The 22,507-nt window shown below is 49.5% G+C and overlaps 1 protein-coding gene across 1 annotated transcript in view; it reads left to right on the top strand.

The window, feature by feature from the left end:
* CACNG2 (calcium voltage-gated channel auxiliary subunit gamma 2) overlaps positions 1-22,507 on the top strand; it is a 530,677-nt gene that overhangs the window by 457,384 nt on the left and 50,786 nt on the right. The window contains exon 3 of the mRNA XM_069652998.1: positions 2,566-2,706. Within this exon, the coding sequence (XP_069509099.1) occupies positions 2,566-2,706 (141 nt within the window). The remainder of the gene's footprint in view (positions 1-2,565; positions 2,707-22,507) is intronic.

Raw genomic sequence — 22,507 nt, 5'->3', positions numbered from 1 at the left:
CATCACATTGCAACGTTCGGGTAGCAGGGCCAGTGTCTCCACACACCATGTTCCATCTTTCTGGTAGCAGGGCCTGCACACACCACATTCCATCTTTCTGGTAGCAGGGCCACGGTCTCCACAAATTACGTTGCACCTTTCTGGTAGCAGGGCCAGGGTCTCCATGCTCCACGCTGCACCTTTCTGATGGCAGGGCAAGGGTCGCCACACATCACGTTGCACCTTTCTGGTAGCTGGGCCGTGGTCTCCACACATCATGTTCCATCTTTCTGGTCGCAGGGCCAGGGTCTCCACACATCACGTTGCATCTTTCTGGTAGCAGGGCCGGTGTCTGCACACTCTGCATTGCACCTTTCTGGTGGCAAGGCCAGGGTCTCGACACACAACGTTTCAGCTTAATGGTAGCTGGGCCTTGGTCTCCACACACCACGTTGCAACTTTCTAGAAGCAGGGCCAGTGTCCCCACACATAACGTTGCACCTTTCTGGGAGCAGGGTCAGCGTCTCCACACATCAAGTTGCATATTTCTGGTAGCAGGGCCAGTGTCCCCACACATCACGTTGCATCTTTCTGGTAGCAGGGCCAGTGTCTCCACACATAACGTTGCACCTTTCTGGTAGCAGGGCCAGTGTCTCCACACATAACGTTGCACCTTTCTGGTAGCCCTTCATCACTAAGCCCTGGTTTGCCATTTGCCGGATGAGGTTCTTCCTAGACACTAATTAAATCATTTTTCCAGGAGAAAGCCCAGGGTAGAAACATATTCCCATTTCATCTAAATACTCCTTCAAGCGCTGTAGAATGGCCCCATCAATGACCAAAATAGCCACTCTCTAGCAGTGTGTCTGGCGTACCACTTCGAGAGAGAGGATTTGGTACATCTTTATTTCTGTTGCTGTTTGTACTGGTGATATAAGTGTTCCCCTTATCATTTCCGCTCTTTTCTCATGCTTTCCCGGTCACATATCTTATTGCTTTTTATGTGTTTCTGATTGAGGTTTGCACCACATCTGCTGTCCACTTCTTAATGTTTTCTCACCTATGTCTGATTTTAGAATACTCCACTTCCACATTTCTGTTAGCATGCTCAAGCCGTCACGTCCTTCTTTCTCCTTCCTGTAGGCGGCAGCACTTCCCATTAGTACTGGCATTCCAAGGCCTCTATCACCACTTTCACAGCATTGTGTGGTCATGGTCCTTATCGTCCTGATGGTAGCATCAGGCTTTTGCTCACTGTATTCCACCTTTCTGACAGCAGGTCCAGTGTCTCCACACACCACGTTGCACCTTTCTGACAGCAGGTCCAGTGTCTCCACACACCACGTTGCAACTTTCTGGTAGCAGGGCCAGGGTCTTCACACAGCACGTTGCAACTTTCTGATAGCAGGGCCAGTGTCTGCACACACTACATTGCAATTTTCTGGTAACAGGGCCAGGGTCTCCACATACCACGTTGCACCTTTCTGGTAACAGGGCCAGGGTCTCTATGCAGCACGTTGCACCTTTCTGGTAGCAGGGCCGGGGTCTCTATGCAGCACGTTGCACCTTTCTGGTAGCAGGGCCAGTGTCTGCACACACCACATTCCATCTTTCTGGTAGAATGTCTCCACACACCACAATTAATCATTCTGGTAGCAGGGACAGTGTCTCCACACATCACGTTGCATCTTTCTGGTAGCAAGGCCAGGATCTCCACACACCATGTTGCAACTTTCTGGTTGCAGGGCAATGTCTCCACACACCATGTTGCAACTTTCTGATAGCAGGGCCAGTGTCTGCACACACTACATTGCAACTTTCTGGTAGCAAGGCCAGGATCTCCACACACCATGTTGCAACTTTCTGGTTGCAGGGCAATGTCTCCACACACCATGTTGCAACTTTCTGATAGCAGGGCCAGTGTCTGCACACACTACATTGCAACTTTCTGGTAGCAAGGCCAGGATCTCCACACACCATGTTGCAACTTTCTGGTTGCAGGGCAATGTCTCCACACACCATGTTGCAACTTTCCGATAGCAGGGCCAGTGTCTGCACACACTACATTGCAACTTTCTGGTAGCAAGGCCAGGATCTCCACACACCATGTTGCAACTTTCTGGTTGCAGGGCAATGTCTCCACACACCATGTTGCAACTTTCTGATAGCAGGGCCAGTGTCTGCACACACTACATTGCAACTTTCTGGTAGCAAGGCCAGGATCTCCACACACCATGTTGCAACTTTCTGGTTGCAGGGCAATGTCTCCACACATCACATTGCATCTTTCTGGTAGCTGGGCTGGGGTCTCTACCCACCACATGGCATCTTCCTGGTAGCATGGATTTGTGTGTTTCTGACAGAGGTGCCACCATATCTGCTGTCCACATCGTAATGCTGTCGTCTGTCTCCGGTGATGTTGGTAGAGTCATAGTATTAAGCCATGCACCGTTGTCCCACTTTTTTGCTCAGTTTGGTTCACCTGTAATGCCAAGTGTTGCCACTCTCCTGCCTGTTGCTCTCCCGTGCACAGATGCCTGTAAATACATGTGTTATTTCTTCTCTCTCTCTCTCTTCCCTCTGCAGGGGCTGTCAGGGCCTCTAGCATCTTCCCAATTCTCAGCGTGATCCTGCTGTTCATGGGCGGACTCTGCATTGCAGCCAGCGAGTTCTACAAAACGCGACACAACATCATTCTCAGCGCCGGCATTTTCTTTGTCTCTGCAGGTAAAAGGTGGTGTTGTCTAGCACATGGTTTCCCTTGCAGGGTGTGGTGTGGAAATGGGCAGCACAAAAAGTGGGAAGAGGGTGGTCAGGACCTTGGGGGTGTCTTTGAGAACAGAATATTAAGCTGCCAGAATAGGAATGCATCCGGTTGGAAGAACAAAAGCAAACGGGCGCACACACTCTACCAGAGGCCCCCTGTTCACCTCAGCGAATGTCACTAGAAGGGGGGCTCCTTGGTAGTTTGATGCATTTCCAAGCCCTGTGAGTTGATCCTAGGTCGACACGTGAGTGCAAATCTGGTGGAAGGACTCTGAATCGCAGATGTGCGAGTTTAGTTTGGGGCGTGTGCTTTAGAAGCTCATAAATAAATAAATAAATAAGCATTAGCAAGACCATGTATATCCAGCTTGTATTTATTTATGTATTTGTATTTGTAGAGCACGCTGCAGCCCAGAGGCATCGAGGCGCTGTTACAGGTGATTGTAAGTAGGTTTGGTTCAGAGTTACATTGAGAGCGGCCCAACAGTAGGTTTCTTCATTACACATTACAGTAGATAGTTACAAAATGAGTATACAGAGCAATATCAGGTAAGTTCCATACAAGATGTCACCATCTGGCAGAAAGCAAACTAAAGTAGGTGGCTAGTAAAGGCCCCTATATCCTACAAATATCCTGGTTTTGCTTGCTTTGCCGAAGGCTATGTGCGAGTCAAGCATCCTGATGAGGATGGTGAGGAAGAAAATCTCTCCCGCAAGGCAAACATTATTAGACACACTCTTTACCACATATGGGCTGTTGGTCCTCAGGTGCACCTTATGAAATAAGGGGACATTGCAAACTGACCTGGGAGGGCAAGGGTAGGAATGCGCCTTCATGCCTGGCTCCCAGTGCCGCGAAAATGGCATTCATCCATTTCAAGGGAAAGGGGCCCCATACCATTGGAGTCCCCCCAACAGATTCTGTTAGGGCACATCACAGGCGTTTCGCAAGTGGCTCTTTGGGAATTCAGCTCTGATGCTAGCAGCCTTTCTTTGTTCTGCTGTGCAGAGAACCGTCAACAATTCCCCAAAGTAGTGTACACATACTGCAGCTTACGCTGCTTACCTGCATTTCAACAAAGAAAGGACGCACAGTTGCTGTAGAGCCACTTTCAGCTTTCCCCAGCCAAAGGTCCCAAATATGAGTGTAGTTTTCAAAACTCATCACAACTTTCCCTAGAGGGACTGAAAGACAACATGTACCAATTTATTTAAAGATTTTGTGGAGCATGGTACAGTACCATGCTCCACAAAACCGTTAAATAAATATATGTAACTATTTCAGCCAGACACAACTCTCCAAAAGGGGTTCAGCAATCGCAGACACGCCTCATTTCCTGGGCCTTGAGCCCTAGTGCGTGGTAGTGAACATGCTTTGCCAGTGCTGAAGCTTCAGGCGTGGCTAATAGTGTCCCATCGCAAAGGTGATGTCACAACATCAAGGGAAAACATCACCTTCCATGTGCATCAGGCAAAAAAGCATTCCCCGTGATAATCGTTTATAGCACACAGCCATTCACTGTCCCCCTGCAGTCCTGTGATAGGCTATGCAGCGCACAGCCATTCACCATCCCCCTGCAAGTCATTGGTAAGCTATTCAGCACAAAGCCATTCACTGTCCCCCTGAAGCCCTGTGATAAGCTATGCAGCACACAGACATTCACCATCCCCCTGCAAGTCATTGGTAAGCTATTCAGCACAAAGCCATTCACTGCCCCCCTGCAGCCCTGTGATAACCTATGCAGCACACAGCCATTCACTGAACCCCTGCAGTCCTGTGATAAGCTATGCAGCACACAGCCATTCACCATCCCCCTTCAAGTCATTGGTAAGCTATTCAGCACAAAGCCATTCACTGTCCCCCTGCAGCCCTGTGATAAGCTATGCAGCACACAGCCATTCACTGTCCCCCTGCAGTCCTGTGATAAGCTATGCAGCACACAGCCATTCACTGTCCCCCTGCAGTCCTGTGATAAGCTATGCAGCACACAGCCATTCACTGTCCCCCTGCAGTCCTGTGATAAGCTATGTAGCACACAGCCATTCACTGTCCCCCTGCAGTCCTGTGATAAGCTATGCAGCACACAGCCATTCCCCATCCCCCTGCAAGTCATTGGTAAGCTATTCAGCACAAAGCCATTCACTGTCCCCCTGCAGCCCTGTGATAAGCTATGCAGCACACAGCCATTCACTGTCCCCCTGCAGTCCTGTGATAAGCTATGCAGCACACAGCCATTCACTGTCCCCCTGCAGTCCTGTGATAAGCTATGCAGCACACAGCCATTCACTGTCCCCCTGCAGTCCTGTGATAGGCTATGCAGCGCACAGCCATTCACCATCCCGCTGCAAGTCATTGGTAAGCTATTCAGCACAAAGCCATTCACTGCCCCCCTGCAGCCCTGTGATAACCTATGCAGCACACAGCCATTCACTGAACCCCTGCAGTCCTGTGATAAGCTATGCAGCACACAGCCATTCACCATCCCCCTTCAAGTCATTGGTAAGCTATTCAGCACAAAGCCATTCACTGTCCCCCTGCAGCCCTGTGATAAGCTATGCAGCACACAGCCATTCACTGTCCCCCTGCAGTCCTGTGATAAGCTATGCAGCACACAGCCATTCACTGTCCCCCTGCAGTCCTGTGATAAGCTATGCAGCACACAGCCATTCACTGTCCCCCTGCAGTCCTGTGATAAGCTATGTAGCACACAGCCATTCACTGTTCCCCTGCAGTCCTGTGATAAGCTATGCAGCACACAGCCATTCACCATCCCCCTGCAAGTCATTGGTAAGCTATTCAGCACAAAGCCATTCACTGTCCCCCTGCAGCCCTGTGATAAGCTATGCAGCACACAGCCATTCACTGTCCCCCTGCAGTCCTGTGATAAGCTATGCAGCACACAGCCATTCACTGTCCCCCTGCAGTCCTGTGATAAGCTATGCAGCACACAGCCAATCACCATCCCCCTGCAAGTCATTGGTAAGCTATTCAGCACAAAGCCATTCACTGTCCCCCTGCAGCCCTGTGATAAGCTATGCAGCACACAGCCATTCACTGTCCCCCTGCAGTCCTGTGATAGGCTATGCAGCACACAGCTATCACCATCCCGCTGCAAGTCATTGGTAAACTATTCAGCACAAAGCCATTCACTGTCCCCCTGCAGGCAGTTGGTAAGCTTTACAGCACACAACCATTCACCGTCCCCTGCAGTCCTGTGATAAGCTATGCAGCACAAAGCCATTCACTGTCCCTCTGCAGTTCTGTGATAAGCTATTCAGCACAAAGTCATTCACTGTCCCCCTGCAGGCAGTTGGTAAGCTTTACAGCACACAACCATTCACCGTCCCCTGCAGTCCCGTGATAAGCTATGCAGCACAAAGCCATTCACTGTCCCCCTGCAGTCCTGTGATAAGCTATTCAGCACAATGCCATTCACTGTCCCCTGCAGTCCCGTGATAAGCTATGCAGCACAAAGCCATTCACTGTCCCCCTGTAGTCCTGTGATAAGCTATTCAGCGCAAAGCTATTCACTGTCCCCCTGCAGCCCTGTGATAATCTACAGCAGAGTTAATGAATCGTGAGAGGGGACAGCTTACTTTGGAATATTTTATGATGGTTCCAATTGACAATGTTGATTAGGTATGGTATGGTTGGTGGGGTGCAGCCCACTGTTGTGTGCCACCGTGTAGGGCACACAACGGGACTGGAGAAAGGAGACCTAGGCTTAGAAGCCTTCAGTGCAGGCCGCACACCCTTGTTTCCCACTGGGGGAAACAAGGGTGTGCGGCCCACACCAAAGGCTACTAAGCCTAGGTCTCCTTTCTCCAACCTACAGCAGACAGCCATTCACCGTCCCCTGCAGTCCTGTGATAAGCTCTACAGCGCACTGCATTTACTGTTCCCCTACAGCTCTGTGATAAGCTATACAGCACGCAGCCATTCCCTATCCCCCTGCAGCTCTGTGACAAGCTGTACAGCGCACAGCCATTCACCGTCCCCTGCAGCTCTGTGACAAGCTGTACAGCGCACAGCCATTCACCGTCCCCTGCAGCTCTGTGACAAGCTGTACAGCGCCGAGCCATTGACCATCCCCTGCAGCTCTGTGACAAGCTTTACAGCGCACAGCCATTCACCGTCCCCTGCAGCTCTGTGACAAGCTGTACCGCGCACAGCCATTCACCGTCCCCTGCAGTCCCGTGATAACCTATACAGCGCACAGCCATTCAACATCCCCCTGCAGCTCTGTGACAAGCTCTACAGCGCACTGCCATTTACTGTTCCCCTACAGCTCTGTCATAAGCTATACAGCACGCAGCCATTCCCTATCCCCCTGCAGCTCTGTGACAAGCTGTACAGCGCACAGCGATTCACCATCCCCTGCAGTGCCGTGATAAGCTATGTGGTACACAGTAATTCACCATCCCCTGCAGCCCTGTCATAAGCTATACAGTGCACAGCCATTCACCGTCCCCTGCAGTCCTGTGATGAACTCTACAGCGCACTGCCATTTACTGTTCCCCTACAGCTCTGTCATAAGCTATACAGCACGCAGCCATTCCCTATCCCCCTGCAGCACTTTGAAAGGCTGTGTGCCATTCACCATCCCCCTGCAGCCCGGTGGTAAGCTATTCAGCACACAGCCATTCACCATCCCCCTGCAGCCCAGTGGTAAGCTATACAGCACATATACTTTCACCGTCCTCCTGCAGCCTTGGACTAAGTTATGCAGAACACAGCCATTCACCATGCCCCTGCACCCTTCTGATGGGCTATACAGCACACCACCATTTACCATCCCCCTGCAGCCTTGAGATAAGTTATGCAGAACATAGCCATTCACCGTCCCCTGCAGTCCCGTGAGAAGCTATACAGAACAGTCATTCATCATTTCCCTGCAGCTCTGTGATGAGCTTTATAGCACACAACCATTCACTGACCCCCTGCAGTCCCGAAATAAGATGTACAGTGCAAAGCTTGTCACCATCCGCTACAGTTCCTTAATATGCTATACAGCACACAACCATTCACCATACCCTGCAGCCCCATGATAAGCTGTACAGCGCACATCCATTCACCTCCCCCTGCAGACCTGTTATAAACTATGTGGCACACAGCCATTCACCTCCCTCCTGCAGCTCTGTGATAAACTATACAACACAGATCCATTCACCTCCCCCTACAGCCCCACGATACGCTCTACAGCACACAACCATTCACCATCCCCTGCAGCCCTGTGATAAGCTATGTGGCACACAGTAATTCACCATCCCCTGCAGCCCTGTGACAAGCTGTACAGCGCACAGCCATTCACCATCCCCTGCAGTCCTGTCATAAGCTATACAGTGCACAGCCATTCACCATCCCCTGCAGTCACGTGATAAACTATACAGTGCACTGCCATTTACTGTTCCTCTACAGCTCTGTGATAAGCTATACAGCACACAGCCATTCACCATCCCTCTGCAGCTCTGTAACAAGCTGTAAAGCGCACAGCCATTCACCGTCCCCTGCAGTCCCGTGATAAGGTATGCAGTGCACAGCCATTCACCATCCCCCTGCAGCCCGGTGGTAAGCTATTCAGCACACAGCCATTCACCATCCCCCTGCAGCCTGGTGGTAAGCTATACAGCACATATCTTTTCACCGTTCTCCTGCAGTCTTGAGATAAGCTATGCAGAACACAGCCATTCACCATGCCCCTGCAGCCTTGTGATGGGCTATACAGCACACCGCCATTTACCATCCCCCTGCAGCCTTGTGATGGGCTATACAGCACACCGCCATTTACCACCCCCTGCAGCCAGGAAATAAGTTATGCAGAACATATCCATTTACCGTCCCCTGCAGACCCGTGAGAAGCTACACAATACACAGCCATTCACTGTCCCCCTGAAGCCCTGTGATAAGCTATGCAGCACACAGCCATTCACCATCCCCCTGCAAGTCATTGGTAAGCTATTCAGCACAAAGCCATTCACTGCCCCCCTGCAGCCCTGTGATAACCTATGCAGCACACAGCCATTCACTGAACCCCTGCAGTCCTGTGATAAGCTATGCAGCACACAGCCATTCACCATCCCCCTTCAAGTCATTGGTAAGCTATTCAGCACAAAGCCATTCACTGTCCCCCTGCAGCCCTGTGATAAGCTATGCAGCACACAGCCATTCACTGCCCCCCTGCAGTCCTGTGATAAGCTATGCAGCACACAGCCATTCACTGTCCCCCTGCAGTCCTGTGATAAGCTATGCAGCACACAGCCATTCACTGTCCCCCTGCAGTCCTGTGATAAGCTATGTAGCACACAGCCATTCACTGTCCCCCTGCAGTCCTGTGATAAGCTATGCAGCACACAGCCATTCACCATCCCCCTGCAAGGCATTGGTAAGCTATTCAGCACAAAGCCATTCACTGTCCCCCTGCAGCCCTGTGATAAGCTATGCAGCACACAGCCATTCACTGTCCCCCTGCAGTCCAGTGATAAGCTATGCAGCACACAGCCATTCACTGTCCCCCTGCAGTCCTGTGATAAGCTATGCAGCACACAGCCAATCACCATCCCCCTGCAAGTCATTGGTAAGCTATTCAGCACAAAGCCATTCACTGTCCCCCTGCAGCCCTGTGATAAGCTATGCAGCACACAGCCATTCACTGTCCCCCTGCAGTCCTGTGATAGGATATGCAGCACACAGCTATCACCATCCCGCTGCAAGTCATTGGTAAACTATTCAGCACAAAGCCATTCACTGTCCCCCTGCAGGCAGTTGGTAAGCTTTACAGCACACAACCATTCACCGTCCCCTGCAGTCCTGTGATAAGCTATGCAGCACAAAGCCATTCACTGTCCCTCTGCAGTTCTGTGATAAGCTATTCAGCACAAAGTCATTCACTGTCCCCCTGCAGGCAGTTGGTAAGCTTTACAGCACACAACCATTCACCGTCCCCTGCAGTCCCGTGATAAACTATGCAGCACAAAGCCATTCACTGTCCCCCTGCAGTCCTGTGATAAGCTATTCAGCACAAAGCCATTCACTGTCCCCTGCAGTCCCGTGATAAGCTATGCAGCACAAAGCCATTCACTGTCCCCCTGTAGTCCTGTGATAAGCTATTCAGCGCAAAGCTATTCACTGTCCCCCTGCAGCCCTGTGATAATCTACAGCAGAGTTAATGAATCGTGAGAGGGGACAGCTTACTTTGGAATATTTTATGATGGTTCCAATTGACAATGTTGATTAGGTATGGTATGGTTGGTGGGGTGCAGCCCACTGTTGTGTGCCACCGTGTAGGGCACACAACGGGACTGGAGAAAGGAGACCTAGGCTTAGAAGCCTTCGGTGCAGGCCGCACACCCTTGTTTCCCACTGGGGGTTATTTAATTTCCTAAAATTCCTTGAATAAATGATAACTTGAAGCCTTTTGGTGATTTTTCAAACTGTGAGGTTTTGATCCTTGATATTGGTTACTTTCACCAAGATATCATCAATGCTTATTCAAGGAATTTTTATAAAGTAACTAACCCCCAGTGGGAAACAAGGGTGTGCGGCCCACACCAAAGGCTACTAAGCCTAGGTCTCCTTTCTCCAACCTACAGCAGACAGCCATTCACCGTCCCCTGCAGTCCTGTGATAAGCTCTACAGCGCACTGCATTTACTGTTCCCCTACAGCTCTGTGATAAGCTATACAGCACGCAGCCATTCCCTATCCCCCTGCAGCTCTGTGACAAGCTGTACAGCGCACAGCCATTCACCGTCCCCTGCAGCTCTGTGACAAGCTGTACAGCGCACAGCCATTCACCGTCCCCTGCAGCTCTGTGACAAGCTGTACAGCGCCGAGCCATTGACCATCCCCTGCAGCTCTGTGACAAGCTTTACAGCGCACAGCCATTCACCGTCCCCTGCAGCTCTGTGACAAGCTGTACCGCGCACAGCCATTCACCGTCCCCTGCAGTCCCGTGATAACCTATACAGCGCACAGCCATTCAACACCCCCCTGCAGCTCTGTGACAAGCTCTACAGCGCACTGCCATTTACTGTTCCCCTACAGCTCTGTCATAAGCTATACAGCACGCAGCCATTCCCTATCCCCCTGCAGCTCTGTGACAAGCTGTACAGCGCACAGCGATTCACCATCCCCTGCAGTGCCGTGATAAGCTATGTGGTACACAGTAATTCACCATCCCCTGCAGCCCTGTCATAAGCTATACAGTGCACAGCCATTCACCATCCCCTGCAGTCCTGTCATAAGCTATACAGTGCACAGCCATTCACCGTCCCCTGCAGTCCTGTGATGAACTCTACAGCGCACTGCCATTTACTGTTCCCCTACAGCTCTGTCATAAGCTATACAGCACGCAGCCATTCCCTATCCCCCTGCAGCTCTTTGAAAGGCTGTGTGCCATTCACCATCCCCCTGCAGCCCGGTGGTAAGCTATTCAGCACACAGCCATTCACCATCCCCCTGCAGCCCAGTGGTAAGCTATACAGCACATATACTTTCACCGTCCTCCTGCAGCCTTGGACTAAGTTATGCAGAACACAGCCATTCACCATGCCCCTGCACCCTTCTGATGGGCTATACAGCACACCACCATTCACCATCCCCCTGCAGTTCCATGAAAAGCTATGCCACACACATCCATTTACCATCCCCCTGCAGCCTTGAGATAAGTTATGCAGAACATAGCCATTCACCGTCCCCTGCAGTCCCGTGAGAAGCTATACAGAACAGTCATTCATCATTTCCCTGCAGCTCTGTGATGAGCTTTATAGCACACAACCATTCACTGACCCCCTGCAGTCCCGAAATAAGATGTACAGTGCAAAGCTTGTCACCATCCGCTACAGTTCCTTAATATGCTATACAGCACACAACCATTCACCATACCCTGCAGCCCCATGATAAGCTGTACAGCGCACATCCATTCACCTCCCCCTGCAGACCTGTTATAAACTATGTGGCACACAGCCATTCACCTCCCTCCTGCAGCTCTGTGATAAACTATACAACACACATCCATTCACCTCCCCCTACAGCCCCACCATACGCTCTACAGCACACAACCATTCACCATCCCCTGCAGCCCTGTGATAAGCTATGTGGCACACAGTAATTCACCATCCCCTGCAGCCCTGTGACAAGCTGTACAGCGCACAGCCATTCACCATCCCCTGCAGTCCTGTCATAAGCTATACAGTGCACAGCCATTCACCATCCCCTGCAGTCACGTGATAAACTATACAGTGCACTGCCATTTACTGTTCCTCTACAGCTCTGTGATAAGCTATACAGCACACAGCCATTCACCATCCCTCTGCAGCTCTGTAACAAGCTGTAAAGCGCACAGCCATTCACCGTCTCCTGCAGTCCCGTGATAAGGTATGCAGTGCACAGCCATTCACCATCCCCCTGCAGCCCGGTGGTAAGCTATTCAGCACACAGCCATTCACCATAGCCCTGCAGCCCGGTGGTAAGCTATACAGCACATATCCTTTCACCGTTCTCCTGCAGTCTTGAGATAAGCTATGCAGAACACAGCCATTCACCATGCCCCTGCAGCCTTGTGATGGGCTATACAGCACACCGCCATTTACCATCCCCCTGCAGCCTTGTGATGGGCTATACAGCACACCGCCATTTACCACCCCCTGCAGCCAGGAGATAAGTTATGCAGAACATATCCATTTACCGTCCCCTGCAGACCCGTGAGAAGCTACACAATACACAGCCATTCACTGTCCCCCTGAAGCCCTGTGATAAGCTATGCAGCACACAGCCATTCACCATCCCCCTGCAAGTCATTGGTAAGCTATTCAGCACAAAGCCATTCACTGCCCCCCTGCAGCCCTGTGATAACCTATGCAGCACACAGCCATTCACTGAACCCCTGCAGTCCTGTGATAAGCTATGCAGCACACAGCCATTCACCATCCCCCTTCAAGTCATTGGTAAGCTATTCAGCACAAAGCCATTCACTGTCCCCCTGCAGCCCTGTGATAAGCTATGCAGCACACAGCCATTCACTGTCCCCCTGCAGTCCTGTGATAAGCTATACAGCACATATCCTTTCACCGTTCTCCTGCAGTCTTGAGATAAGCTATGCAGAACACAGCCATTCACCATGCCCCTGCAGCCCGGTGGTAAGCTATTCAGCACACAGCCATTCACCATCCCCCTGCAGCCTGGTGGTAAGCTATACAGCACATATCCTTTCACCGTTCTCCTGCAGTCTTGAGATAAGCTATGCAGAACACAGCCATTCACCATGCCCCTGCAGCCCGGTGGTAAGCTATTCAGCACACAGCCATTCACCATCCCCCTGCAGCCTGGTGGTAAGCTATACAGCACATATCCTTTCACCGTTCTCCTGCAGTCTTGAGATAAGCTATGCAGAACACAGCCATTCACCATGCCCCTGCAGCCTTGTGATGGGCTATACAGCACACAGCCATTCACCATGCCCCTGCAGCCTTGTGATGGGCTATACAGCACACCGCCATTTACCACCCCCTGCAGCCAGGAGATAAGTTATGCAGAACACATCCATTCACCGTCCCCTGCAGACCCGTGAGAAGCTACACAATACACAGCCATTCACTGTCTCCCTACAGCCCCTTCATTTAGGGGTTGCCGTCCAGATACAGGGTTCCCAATCCCTCATCCTGGTGCTTGATGTCAGGCATTTCATAACTTCAAGTATGAGGAGTCAAGGAATCAAGAAAGGCCGTGGTAGGACACAATGCATCTGGCCATAAGAAGGTTCTGCAGCAGAACCTGTGGGTCCACACACGTTAAATAGGAACCCCTAATCAGAGAAGCAGACATGCAACAAAGAAAACCACTGGTGACAAGCATTCTTGCTCCACGCCCCCAGACTCTGGAACCTAACCCCCTTCACCATCAGACTTGCCCCAATTCTGATGCAATTCAGAAAAGAAATCAAGGCCCTTCTATTGAAGTAGAACCTTCTTTAGAACAATTAAGATACACCGGAAGCCACCTAGCCCAATACCCCCACTGCCAACCCACTCTTTCAAGCCCCCCCCCCGCACTGTTACACGCTCCCCCCTAATTGCAAATGTTAACTATCCCCTCTACTCTAAAGGTCACGCTGGTAATGGATGCTACGTTGTAAAGACTTCCCCCGCCTAACAGTCTAATCTATGCCTACAACCCCTACTGAGGCCCGCCCTTGCTTCCCTAAATTGGATTCACGCCCAATAAATAACATAATAATCCGGTTTAGCACTTTAATCTGTACTTTCATGGATTGAAAACAAAAGCTCAGAATAGTGCAATCATGTAAAGTTAGTATCACCTTACGTGCAGTTGTGTCAGCCAGAGATGAGAGTGTGAGACAACGCGGGCATCCAAACAGGGAGGTGTCCTGGTGGAAGCCCTCCAGGCTAACAGGGTCTCACTTCCAACACCCCTACACAAAAGAAGGTCCACAAAACTGAGCTCTGACGATCCCTGAGCGCTGTGTGCATAGTTCTAGGGTCTCAAGGGCTGATCGTGGCCACGAGTTCAGGGGCGTGGGCCCTATGAACCCCATTTGCAGCCGCCAGTGCTTCAGGTGTATCTCGGTGCCAGTCGCGGCTGCTCAGGATCTGAAGCAGCGGGCGCTGCAGTACCACGGCTCACGTGATGCCCTCAAGGAGCTCTTTGAGGATCAGACACCGCCAGAGTCCCTCTCAGTGGACTGTCCGAGGCAGGTCTACCACGCTTTCCATCCTAGCTTGCTAGATGAGAAGGCGCCCAGTACTGCATGGTGACTAGCCTTAAGGGTTTCACAAAATGCTAAATTCAATCAACGTTTTCAATTTAAGAGAGAATATCATAATGCAATCATTGACCGAGCACCTGTTTACACAAAACAGTATATACGCTTCATCCGTGTAAACTTAAGTTTTTAAAGAAGTTGCTTTAATCTGCCCAGCTGCCCAATGCCTTTCCTTCAATTCGTCAACCATCGTTGAAAAGTTGGCTTTTGAATCCGACAGCAGCCATCTATCAATAGCAGTATAAAGAGCCTTCTCCTTGGTTGTGCAACAAATTGCACAAAGTAGAAAACGTAAGTGGAAAGCTATCGCTCATCCTATCATGACAAATACCCCCGCACCCCCTGACATGTTAAAAATGGTGCACAGGTAATGAAGCATTGGGTCTTGTTTTAGCCAGAAACTACTCAACAGGCGCATTTGTGGGTAACTTGAGCTTGTTAATTTGCATTCACAAGAAACCTCAAAAACTTCATATTCAAATAGTAACTCATCTGCTACCAGGAGCCATGTTTTTAGATCCCACTGAAAAGACCTATAGATGAGCACATTGCACTGAACATGTGCAAGTATGTATCCCCAGACAGGGCACTCGCCAGCTCTCGCGAGTCCTCGGGTGCCGTGGGAGATTCTGAAGAAAGCACGAGCGGCCATATTGCTACGCGGCCTGGCACTGTATCCACGCATACACTGCTTTTTAACCGTAAAAGCCAGAGTAAAGAACTGTGTGTGTGGGGGGGTGTTGGGGGGTTATTTGGCTGGGCCCGGGTCCCACGTCATCCCTCTGAAAGCGGAGGCAGTTTACCCAGTTTACCCAGTACCAGTACCAGTGCGGACACTAATCTAAGGTAAGCCCCACACTTTTGGGCTTAAACAAGCGGCGAGCGGCGACGCCTGAAACTGGACCTAAATTGTGTTTTGGACTCAGCCTGCATTGGCTCTTTGCATCAGTATGTATTTAAATGCATTGGGGGCCTACATAATGCTCCGTTTTTCATGTGTAGTCAATTGCCATACTTGTTCCTTTGTTGGATTCCGCCATTCCAAGATGGCTGTCTTCAGTGCCTACACCGGAGTGCTAGGCATGGTGCTGCTGGGGATGTGGGATTGGTTGCTGCCCTGATCATCTGGGCCAATGGGGAGGCCGGCAGGCTTGGCCGGCCCTCCTCACAAGGCCCACTCCTAAGGCCCTGTCTACCGCTGTCCACCGCGGTACGCCGGATCGCAGGCCCCTCCGTGAGTGCCTGTGTGCCCCCCTGCCCCTCCGTGAGTGCCTGTGTGCCCCCCTGCCCCTCCGTGAGTGCCTGTTTGCCGCCCTTCCCCCTCTGAGTCTCTTTGCTCTGCGTTCCACCCCCCTTCCTGCCTCCTTCCCACCTCCTCACATCCATCCTCTTCTACTACCTCTCCTACTCCCCACTCCTTCTCCCTCCTCTCAGACTTCACCCTCCTAGCACTTACTCCTATCTTTTGTTCCTTGACTCTCGATAGCAGCTTGTCTGTCCCCCCTCCCCCCTTTGTTCTCTTCCTCCCCCCTCCCCTACTTTCAAATTTGTCACCGACACTTTTGTTCAGTATCGTGCCTTGTTCTCCTTTCCCCTCCGTACCCTTGCCCCCCCTCCCACCCCTCCTCTTGTTACCACCTGCACTGCGTAAATTGTCATCAGACATAGTAATGTTACTGCTTGCTTTGTTCTCCTCCTATCCATTACCTCTTGCCTTACTTGTTCTATGCACTTGCACTATCAGAAATGTCGACAGGCCTATTATGATAGTTATTTTTACATTCTGTACTGTTTCAAGGACTTTTGCTGAATGTAACTGTATTTTCCTTTGTTCCCTTCCCTCCTTGAAGCGCTTTGAAACACATTGTGTATAGGCGCTATATCAATAAACTATCATATCATATCATACCTTTCCCCAAACCAACTTTGGGATTTAACCACAGCGTGTCGAGGTTTAACACTCATCTCCACAGGACGCTAAGCGGTATTCTTTCACCACACAAGCGATTGCTCTGTGAGAAGCTCGAAATCGGGAAACGGAATACGCTACCGCCAGCTGCACCTGAATTGGCGAACGCGTAGCGTTATTTGTTCTGCTTGGCTACATCTTGACCGATATGGACCCTGCAGCTCAGGGTAGATGAAAGCCATAGCCCATATTTCTATTTGCCGACCTCGTCCGTTGCTTTAGGTCCCCACTATCAGCAAACACATGGTTTTCTAGCGACTGATCATAAGTAGCATGGGAGCCAATTCACGAAGAGCGCATGCGCAGAGGTTGAAGAGCGCGTGGCCCTCACACATCCGCAAGAGCTCATTTTACCTCACAAGCACCTGATCCCCATCGACTTGCAAGGTGGAAGTGGGGCTGGCTGGGGACACAAGGCCCCCGCCGTCAGCCACTCCGTTCAGGTTCCAGTTCTGGCCTCACAGACGCCACGTGGGTGGGAGCTGAAGTGAGCTTGCACCCAGTTGGAGGAAGTTGGCGCACGTGCCGTGAGAAACCAATCTGTCCCCGTAATTGCATTTTTCACACTTCCACCTCCACTTGGGAGATGGAAATGTACATTAAACAAAAAAGAAACACTCCTGGAAACACATACGTTTCTGTTTTGCACATGGCGTGAAAACATTAGAGACCATGGGCAGGAGAAAGAGCCGCTGTGCTGCCACACATCCCAGCGCATGCACGTGCAGAGTGTGATGAGCTTTGACCTGGGCGGATCTATCCTGCAAGACTTTTGGGTGGGCAGATACGTGGATCACTGAATACATGGTTGATGTGAAAGGCTAGGCCTTGAAAATGAGGAAGCTGTTATTAACATTTGTATTCACGCACTTGCTGGTTAGTGTTGATGGAAGCGTAAGGGGGTAAGCCCCACCGATCTGTCAGGCTGTCCGACTACATCAGCATTGCATACAACTCACTTAGTATCCTTCTGACATTATTACTTGAAACAGGTCCATGAGTCGTGGAACATGGGCTTTTGTGGGTATTTGTTTTGGCGCTCGAGGGCTGGACTCAGTTCAGAATCCTGCCCTATGCACTTCACCCAGAATTGTAGATATTAAATTATTAGACTTTGTGACAAGAGTCAGGATCATTATTTTTCTTTGAAATTGGTCTTGTCAGTAGCCCTTTCTTGTCCTGCCGGAGTTTAGTCCTCTGTTTGTAGACATCGAGAGGGTCTTGAAACACTTCAGGACTTTCAAAATCTCCTTGTCCACTTGCATTGGCAAGATGTTATGAAGGGCAACTACCATAAGCATGGTAGTTGGCCTTGCTGGAAAGTATGGCAATGTTTGAAACATTTATTTGACATTTACTACAAACACATTTTGTTTGCAGCAAATGGGAATACATGATTTATTGAGCATTACTGGGCTTTGGGTGGCGGCATTGCATAAAATATGAAGTGTGCTTATAGTGACATGCACCATTTTACAGAAAGCACTGGTAAATATTTTGTCCCGCCTCACCATGGGACAAATGCATTTCTCTTAGATCTAATGTGTAATCTAAGGAACTCGCTCCACAGGACTAGAGGGATTTTTAAGAAGTTGCAAGGTCTGCACTTTCAACAGATTTAACAGGGAGTGTTGAGTGGCTCACATGAGTTCAGTGTGCCCTGTACTTGCTGGCAGAGCACTCACAGATATCGTCTGGGATTGTGGTGCTTGCAGGTCTCTCCTGAAAGACTCCCCGATGGTTCATGCATAAGTAACGGGTGTTCACTGCTAACTAGCTCTTCTACCTGGCTTCATGGCACTAGAAAGCCTACATTACGGTGGATCAGGTATCCAAACGACAGAGGAAATACCAGAAGCTCTTGGGTTGGGGCAGGAGATGGTTGATCATCGGTAATGCAACAACACAGCAGCAATACCCCACTGCTCAGGGATTGTCTTCTCTAAAGTCGGTAGAAAGTGATGGTGGCATAGATGGCATAAATAGCAAAAAGGAGCAGTGGGATTGGTGAGAACGTAAACCTCCCTCGTTATCAAGTTTCTATGATGCGTTCCCACTTTTATCTGCTATTTTATGAATTTGTTTCTGGCAACGCAATTATATGATAGGTTATTTATAATGAGCTTAATACCCAGAGGTTTCTAAGCGCGGACAAGGGGATTGAACCTGTGTTGCTCCGTGTCGTTTTGCTTCCAATGTGAGCGTGTTGCACCTGAGCTATCCTCCCGAGACAAACTCACATTTCAGTTTCATGTGTTGCCAAGTTGGCTACTGAAAATTTCAACGAAGACGGTCTCCATTCCTGTGCCTCACTTCCAGTCAGCTACTTCAAAGAGTACCCCTTTCCGTGGCGCAGGGAATCTCTTGCAGTGGTGGCACCCATTAAACAAATGATCAACCAATGGAGGCCATTGCCTGCCTTATCGAGGGATATATTCTCACACTTCTCGTACTAACATAAGGCATATATTTACCAGATATACCAAGAAACGCTATTAAATGGATCAAATCGGGACACTGCTTATCAGTATCAAAACACTATTTTGAAAGCATGTAATATCTAAAAGCTAAATAAGCATTCATCCATCATGGTTCACCTGCGTTCAAAACATGGTGCAGGCGGGAGCCATATTGCCACAGGCCCATATCCTCAGCTGATGTCTGAAAAGAGTTGAGATCAAGTGAAAAATATCTGCGGTCACCAAAGACACCGAAAGATAATGGATTGAAAACTATGAATTTATCATAACCACCAACATTGCTATGGTAATCTTCCATTTCCCCATTTCGTATTCTGTCTGCATCATTACACAAGTGGATCAGCTACATTTAAATCAGTCTTGGTCCCAAAGGAAACACTGCAGCCCGAACTGCTAGGCGATGTCCCCAAGTACAATGGTCCCTGGGCATTGATATGATATGATGGGTTTTTTATAACGCACTTAATACCCAGAGGTTTCTAAGCGCAGACCCGGGGATCGAACCTGTGTTGCTCGTGACGTCTTGCTTCCAAGGCGAGCGGGTTTGCCACTGAGCTATCCCCCTGATAGCTCATCGCGCCCTCCCACTTAGGGAAAGTCTAGCGGCCACATCTGCAGTTGCTTGTGGTCTCATGTGAATGGGATGTGATTTAGCAATTTGGGCCACAATACATTTGACTGGGTGGACTAAGTCTGTTTTGCATATGTTTCCTCCCCTCTGTAATAGCACAGCAGGCTGAAAAACAATGGTTTGGAGGGTTGCCCAGAGTAGTAGCAGTGGTTGTGATTCAACCAAAACATCACGTCTTCCTTTCTTGCAAAAAATCTCTGATGCCACCAGGGGCAGATTTATTTTATACAAAACATTTTTTTTTCAAAACGCGATGATGGGCCTCATTACGACCCTGGCGGAGAGGGTATTACGCCAGCGTAGTGCATGGCGTACCTCTCCGCCATACTACGAGATTCCGTGGCGCCATGGCGATTTTTACGCCTGGTTTTTCCGGGCGGAAAAATCCATGGCGCTACGGGACTCGTTGTTAATTACGCCACCGTAATTTACGGTGGCGTAATTAACGCCTTCCCCACTCCCATTATACCCTATGGGGCAAAAATGGGAATGGGGAAGGGTAAATGGGGATTGGGGAATTACCGCTCCGCCAAGGTCGGAATGGGGCGGTAAGTCCACCAACCCCCATGGCGGAGTTGGCAGCTCTGCGCCATGGACCATGGTGCAAATTGCACCATGGTCCTCCGCCAGGGTCGTAATGAGGGCCGATATGTGTTACTTAAAGATATTAGCCTATTTGATCTAAAACAATTGACCTAATGACCAATTTGATCGAATTCTGCATGAATGATTTGGCCTTCAAGGCAATTTGATCGCATATATTTCAAAATACCAACTCTGGAGACCAAGGGTTGGGGGGTGTCCCCCACTTCCTTAAAATTGGAAGGGGGGGACAAAAAATGTATGTATAAATTGGGCCCCGAGCAGATAAAGTGTGGTCAGTGAGCCGATATTCAAAAGGAATTTGGTCAAACAGACCCACACCTTACCTAAATCATTTGTGACAGTAAGTCCTGGTCAAAACAGGTGAATATTCATTCTGAGCAAAGAAGCTATGCAGTTCTATTGCTATCAACTATGACTAGACACATCCCACACAGACACAGATCTGCAACCCTATTTGGTACAAGGCATAAAGGTTTGAGGCTAGCCTGGGTTATGCGGGCGCCTAGGTGAAAATGGGTTAGAAACTATAATCTGTTATAGATCTCGATTGCTGCAGACTCCGTTCTACAGAGACTCCGCCCTTGTCTCTTACAGGGAAACTATTAAAATAATTGCATACCTGAGTACTGCGCTTGTCCTATAGTAATCTCATTCCGTAATCTATAAAATGTATACAAGTCAATTACACAACCCCAATGACAGCCAGTCGACACGTGTTTCAACCACTGGTCATTTTCAAGGCTTAGTCATGCGCTTCTGAGTGGTATACATCAATTTTAAATTCTTAAACAATAAGTGCCACCATCCGTGAAGATTTGGATTCCTCAAATGTTGTACATATTTTATAACAAAAACAAGTATTTCAACAAAAACAATGTATAAAATATTGTCCAAAAGATTTTTTGAACGAGGAGAGTTCCACAGAGGTTATACAGTGGCCAATAGGCCAACATGAATATATCCCAAAATAATTTCTACACAAACAACCCGAGACATGTTTCAGCCATGTTGGGGCCCATCAGACAGTTTCACCTAGGTTCCCTATGGCGCAGATAGCAGGCGACCCTGGTCTGGACATCCTCTCTCTCATACAGACAAACTGTTTCCCAAAAAGGTGATGGGTGTAAAAACATGGGAACAGGGTTGTTTATCACAACCTCATAGATGTTCAACTTATTGCTAAAACGATTTTTAGTATCAGTGTGGGACGACGCCTGGTACTAGCATCGAACAGATAGTGAGGGACGTTGGTTCCATCCCACTATTTCCATAACGTTCAGCTCACGATGGGTTAGGATGATGTCATTGAATCAGGTCACGTGTACGTACAGAAGTATATGTAGTTTTACATAGTGCCTTGTTGTCACTGCTGCACCTGGTTGGACTGGGCTCTGTGATGGTAGGTACAGTGTGACCCAACCCTGTGCATCCTGGGGGTTTAGGTTTGGGCTCAAGGTGTGAAATAAACTGTTGAGAAGAGAAGGGGAGTCTAAGAAGGACTGCAGCATCCCGGCAGGTGATCTCAAGAACTAGCTGATGACGCATTGCAAAAGATCCTAAACTCCACTGCACAGTAGTTGTACGAAAGAGTGGTAGTATAAAAACAGCAGGAAGGTGGTTTCCTGCCTGGATCCATTCATGTGGAGAAGAAATCTGGGTGCGAAGAGGTGACATTAGTGAAAGAGCGTCAGTCAGGTGGGATTATCAGAAGCTACTGTTTGCTAGATTGATAAAAACTGCAAAGATAGCCAAATGTGACCATATCATGGACCGCTTAAATTCGTACTGGTGAAGACTTTTTACCACTGGACAATACCCTAACCAGAGCAAGTCTATTATGCCATCTTTAATTGCATTGGCCCTGTACTTAGAAAGGGGGTTGGTGGTACAGGAAATGTTCAAAGATGACGACCAGCTGAAATAAAGAAATTAAATCTCACCCAGTGAAAAATCTCTCGGCTTAATCATCAACTGTGACTTCTCATTCAAACACACATCACCAAGAAGATCCAAGCGGCATCATGCCAGATGCGCTGCTCCACCAAGTCAAGCCTTACATCCCTGCCCGCAGTTTCAGAACAGTTGTCCAAGCCCTGGTCATCTCCCATCTGGATGGTGGCACTGGCCTACAGGCAGGAGTCCCAGATGCCATCATGGCCCCTCCTAAAGCCACCCATCTTGCTGCAGCATGCCACATCACAGGACAACCAACCACATGCATGAGGTCAACCCACATCAATATTATCTAGCACTTAGGATCAATGGGGTGTCCCTGAACACATACAAACACAAGATCC

This window comes from Ambystoma mexicanum, chromosome 3q (genome assembly GCF_040938575.1).
Source record: "Ambystoma mexicanum isolate Mex_15411 chromosome 3q, UKY_AmexF1_1, whole genome shotgun sequence".
Classification (NCBI taxonomy): Eukaryota; Metazoa; Chordata; class Amphibia; order Caudata; family Ambystomatidae; genus Ambystoma; species Ambystoma mexicanum.
The sequence above is the reverse complement of the archived record's forward strand: the minus strand, read 5'-3'. Positions and strand labels throughout refer to the sequence as shown.